Here is a 6,000-nt window from a genome sequence, read left to right as displayed (position 1 = left end):
GCAAGTTCATGAGAATATGAAATTCGAATGAAAAATGTGAAAGAGGTAAATTCATTCAAAAAGGGAATGATTAATGATAAAACATGACACATTTATATGTCAAATTTATGACAAAATGCCATGCAAAGTGTTATGACAAATTGTTATGTCAAGAAATATGACAAGTTGCTATGCAATGAATTATGACAAATTGCTATGTCAATTTATGACAAAATGAGTGAATTGTGGAGGGAAATTACCATTCGAAAATGAGGAAAGTGGAAGGCTAGAAAAGAGGATGGGAAGCTAAAAAAGAGGAGAGAAGCTAAAAAAGAGGAGGAGAAGTGGGAGAGGGAGAAATGAGGTGGAATTAATAATTAAAAATTATTAATTTCACTCATAACTCAAATTAAACAATTAATATATAAAAATATTAATTATTCAAAAAGGGACATGTTAACAAAGGAGTTGATTTTTTTCAATTAATCAACCTGGGGAAATGATTTGAATAATTTAAGATACCAACCCTAATGACGAACTAGTTCCCAATAATGATGATTGATTGGCTAATAATTGATAAAAATTAATGACAATTGACTAAGGTTGACAACAAAATAGGACAAAGGATCGAAAAAGACCCAAGATTAATTATTTTGATAAGACACTGATAAGTTTGATAAGATCGATTGACAATGACTTGATAAAGGATCGATAAGATCGATTGATAAAGCGCGATGAAAGACCGATAAAGTATCATAGAGGACTGATTGAAATTGATTGATAATGAGGTTGATAATTAATGATTGATTAATTATCAACAAAGATGGAATTAAGTCTAATTGTCAAGATGAGACCAATTCGAATGATTTGAAAATGATAAAATGTCAATCATAATGATTTACTTGACCCACTGCGAATGAAGAAGACTGATTAGGGTTGGATTTGAAATAAACTGAAACCAAAAGAATGACACAACATCAATATATGATGAAGATCAAATACAACATAGAAGACATGTTAAAAGTTAAGGTTTTGCGACACAAACAAAAACCAATTTTTAGTTTCTACAGTTCCTTAAAACCATCTCCAACCCATGAGCTTACCATGATTACAATCTAACATAATTTTCTCACTCACAACACACTATATTTATTTATGACTATTACCTTACATGGTTTATAGACTTATATACATCTCATTTACATTTCATGTACTATTTCCCCCTCTTCTATAATTCATTATATGTTATAGTTGCAATGAATTATAGAAGCATATTCTATTGCTAACATTCTCACATTGAGTTTTATAGATAATCATGAGTACCCGAAGGGACTCATATCTACCATGTGATATGTGTTATGCTCCATGTGCCCTATCATCAACTAACCACTAAGCAAGCTAGATCACCACCACTTCCAATATATGTGAAATCTCTCCTCTCCTTCTTATGATTGTTAACAACAAGTGGTTTGTATTGGTTCCTACTTATGTTACATAAGCTAGTCACATCATATTTTTGCTTCATTTTGTAGGTTTCCATGGAGAGTGCATGAGAAAGGACAAACTTACATGATGACATATTGAAAAGTAACAATCCCTCTTTTGTATTCTTTTATGTTTGAATATTTACTTTACATGCATGTTTATTAGTGCTACACACTTTGAGATGCATGATCATTCTAGGATTGCCATGCACTGTAAAGTAGGGGCAAAATGTAATGGTGAAATTTACATACCCATGAAATTTTCCATTTAGTTTTGTGGTTGATTGGAGGACGGCGCCTTAATATATTTACATCTAATTTTTTTTTTATAATTTTGTGTAAAGTTGGGTTCCTTCCCTATATTATTTAGCTATCCATTCATACACATTCTTATATACTTATCCCCACCTTATCCACATAGACACACATTTCAATATCACTTATGTATGAACTTATTCTCATGTATTTGCTATCCTCTTGATTTTGTGCCTTAAATTATGTTTTGTAGTCCTTGTCATAGGCTCAAACTCATGATTACACATTTGAGGCTCTCAAATTAATTTGGCTAATTCTTGCCCCTTCATTTCTTGCCAAGGGTAAGCTAAGCATAAATTTGAGCATTATTGCTATACCCTTGTACTTTTATTTAAAAGGCATTTAATGCATTCATTATTAGATCGCTCCTAATTTGATATTCATCCACATATCATTCACATTACAATAATTCAATTCGTGTAATAAAACAAAATCTAAATCTACAAAAAGCATCTTATGAGCACATGCATATGTAAAATATATTGTTTTTGATTGTTTACACACATATTTGTGGGATGATTGAGGATAACTTGTCACCTAGAGACAATATACCAACTCTTCTAATGTATTCTTCTTATCATTAGTCTTTAAATACCATAAAAGGTATAAGAAGCATAGTGAAACTAGTTGAAATAGAAAAAAGAGTTATATAGATTATTTTTGTAGGTATAAGACATTTTTTGCAATAGTAGATTTGACTCTCATCTACATACTAAATCTTTTGCATTGCAATTGAAATATTTTGATTCCAAAATGAGTTATTAAATATTTTGATTTCAAAATGAGTTATTAACTATCATGATCCATTTTTTATAAAGATATACCACAATATCTAAAATCTTCAACAAAGATAAATCATTTTTCAATCATAAAATTAAATACTATTATTTACTATATTTATTAGTCATATTTAACATCTACCAACTTAAAATATATCAACACATTAATATCACCATTCCTAATTAATTTTAATTATATAAACATTATTAGATCTACCAAGAAATTATATAGAAAAAATTGATTCAAAAAACATTACAAATTCAATGTATTTGGACATAAAAAAGCACCTTCTTTAATATTATGGGCGTTCACTAGAATGCCTGAAATAGGGCAATGTATAGTTTTATTGGCGTCCACTAGAGGAGCTCAAATAGGGCAATATAATGTTTATATTCCTTGGCCGTTAACTAAAATGACTCAAAATATGGCAATGTAAGGTGTAGATCCATTCAACAGCCATGGGAACGTCCTGTACGGCTGTTAGATGATCCTCTTTGGGGAATTCTCAATTTTTCTATTTCATCGTAAAATACCAAATTTGTTTAAATCTTTCCACATGCCTATTACGAAGTTTTCTCTCTCACCCTTGAATTTTTCACATTAATGTATCCGCAAAAATTCAAAATAACATTATTTTATAGCCTGTTTCAAGGCTGAATCCCTCGCGCGGAGCCAATCATTCACTCTTGTATTTTCTCTTGTCCGGGTTTAGCTTACGAGGTCGCATTAAATTCGTTCGGCGCCTGAAAGTCCAACAATAAATGGTGAGTGTGGAGAGCTTTCTGTTCTTGTCCTTGTTAACAGTTTTTATTGTAGTTCGGTGTAGTAGGTAGGCTGTAGAAGTTAATATGAATGTTAATTGATTCTTGCTGATTATGAAAAGACCAGAAACATTATGCATGCAAAATAAAATGTTTTTTTATTGTAGATTTGGGTGCCCACTGTTCGAATTGTTTTAGGAGTGGGTACCAATAGTTTCAATGAGAGGGCAAATCTTTCAAATTATATATTTCAGATTGGGTACGTGAAATTTCTGTGAAAGGATAAATGCGTTTATGGTTCGGGGCTGAGACTACAGGTATGAGGGCTTTTGTGGTGCGTTTTAGTTTTTTTTCCTGCTAAAAGGGTCAAGAGTTGAAGTGGGTGTAAACTAGTCCTGTGGTGTGTTGGGAGAGAAATATGTTGTGTTTGAACATTTTATTAATTGAACTTCAGAATATTATTTTGAGGATTTTAATGTGTGTGCCACTTGGTTTTCCTGCATAACTAAACTTAACGTAGTTCATTATGTAGCATAAGAGTTATAAAATGCATTTATTTTTATTTTTCTTCAAGAAAGTGCCAAGAGCTGAATTGAGTGTAGTTTATTCTGTAGCGTGGGATTACTTGCGCTGTATTTGAAGCATAGCATCCTATCATTCTACTAGTTTCTCTTTAATATAGAGTGTTGAGTTTACTTTTGGTCATTTGTTTTCCTGAACAAAGGGCAAATACCTCAGCGCAGTATGAATTGTAGTATAGGAGTGCCTGTGCCGAAATTGAAGCAAGATGCGCTTTGTTTGAATAGGGTATAGTTTCTCTGCAAAATGTATTTTTGATTTTTCTTATGATATGATTTTTTTTTAAAATGCCCAAGAACAGAATTGGGCGCTGTTTAATCTGTAGGATTGGATTGTTCCTGCTTTATTTGATGCAAGATATGGTAATAGGGAATATGGAGAATTCTTCTTGTGTTTTTATATTGTAGTGCTGCAAAGTGGGCAAAGATCTGATTTTGGCGCAGTCTAAACCATAGCTCAGGATTGACCATTTTGAATTTGAATCAAGATGTGCTATGTGTGAATATGCTATTAATCCTCATCAATATAAATTTTAGAGTTTTCTTATGCTCTTTTCTCTTGTAAAATGGTTCAAGAGCAGAATCGGGTGCAGTCCTATCTGTGGCATGGGATTGTATATTAACCATGATGCACTATGCCTGAACATGGTGTTAGATCTTTAGCTCCTCTTCAATGGAAACATGCCAATACAGCTCTTCTCCTATTTCGATTTTACTACTTCCCAAGAGCAGTACTGTCCAACAGGCTTCCCTTGCATTCAGGAACTTTGGAAGCAGCAGTTCTGTTAGGACCCACTTATCTGTAAACAGAAGACAGTGCTTCAGGCTTTTTTGCCAGCCTCAAATTGCTCTATTCTTAAAATTCAAATTGAGAGTGGACAACCGGCTCCACTTTTCTCCATTACTTGGTGGTCCTGGTACAACTTGTGCATTGGAGAGGAGGAGATTATACAGAGAGACTGCCAACAGGCAGTTTTCCTGCAATGCTGTTGGTGCAGACGCAGAACAATGCAAGGAGGAAGATTCTCAAGAGGTATGGCCTTCATTTTCAGTCGTTTATTCTTCAATGTTTATCTGTTTTGGTCTAATTATGGTACAATTAGCACAAACACCTTGCTGTGTTTTACTTTATCAATGCAACTTGTCAACATATACAGTGTGTAATGTCATTCATAAACCTTGGAACTATCTGTAAAATGTTGGGTATAATGGTTTTTGTTACATTTTAGAATAATTTGATATTAAGGATCCTGTTGTGATGTTGTTCTGCTGGAATTTCAAGTCCTTTAGGCAGAATAACTGAGTGACTCTAAAAAGCTGTTGCCCGTTTAACAAAGGGACTTTTCAGGCCGATTGGCATGCTAGAATAAATCTGAGTACTAGCATAGAATCTAGATCCTTGTAAACCTGGGTATATTTTTTTTTTTTGCCAATAATGGGTTTTTGTAAACCTGGGTATATGTATTTTTGCGATGGATACCTGGGTACTTGTTTTTAATCTACAATAATAACCTTTATTTGTCCCTTTGGGCTCTTCATGGACTATCCTTACCCTGTTCTTTGGCATTCTGTGTGGTTAGTGGGCTGATTTTTCCTATAAGGTTTTTTGTGTGCTTATTGGACCAGTCACACAACTAGGTGTTTAGGCTACACATGCTTTCTTTCATCCAGATCAAGCCAATGGTTCCATGATAGAATCACTCGATCCTCATTACTTTCGCACTTAGAAATGCCATGGTGTCAAAATTAGAATACAGGATTTATTGAAATTAATATTGTCTTGTGTCATCGTTGTGTATTATTGGATTTTCCTTCTCCATGTACTTGCTTTTTGTATGGATATTGATCCATGTACACAGTTTATTGATCATCTCTCCCCTGAAAGAGAAAATTATGGTAACTTGATTGCTTTAAAACTCTAGATATATGATCAAATTACAATTGTTTTTTGCTATTATCAATTCATTTAACAAAACATTATGGAAGAACAAGAGATTTATACACAATATCTACATAATGGATGAGACACAAGGTTCAACTCATGAAAACCTTTTGGGAAAAAGATTCAATAGCAAAAGAGAGCCAACAATTGTATTTTTTTTG

General features: G+C 33.0%; 1 protein-coding gene across 6 annotated transcripts in view; it reads left to right on the top strand.

Annotated features, from left to right (window-relative positions):
• The first annotated feature begins 2,936 nt into the window (after nt 1-2,936).
• LOC131064921 (phosphatidate cytidylyltransferase 4, chloroplastic) overlaps nt 2,937-6,000 on the top strand; it is a 107,826-nt gene continuing 104,762 nt past the window's right edge. Inside the window, exons 1-3 of one of the 6 annotated variants that reach the window (XM_057999255.2) lie at nt 2,937-3,322; nt 3,574-3,636; nt 4,479-4,930. In XM_057999255.2, coding sequence (XP_057855238.2) covers nt 4,571-4,930 — 360 coding nt within the window. In that variant the 5' untranslated portion in view covers nt 2,937-3,322; nt 3,574-3,636; nt 4,479-4,570. Of the gene's footprint in view, nt 3,323-3,486; nt 3,637-4,473; nt 4,931-6,000 lie in introns of all 6 variants that reach the window. The other 5 variants (XM_057999256.2, XM_057999250.2, XM_057999252.2 and 2 more) reach the window with 5 other exon arrangements.

This window comes from Cryptomeria japonica, chromosome 3 (assembly GCF_030272615.1).
Source record: "Cryptomeria japonica chromosome 3, Sugi_1.0, whole genome shotgun sequence".
In the NCBI taxonomy this organism is placed as follows: domain Eukaryota; kingdom Viridiplantae; phylum Streptophyta; class Pinopsida; order Cupressales; family Cupressaceae; genus Cryptomeria; species Cryptomeria japonica.
This window is presented reverse-complemented; position numbering and strand designations above follow the sequence as displayed.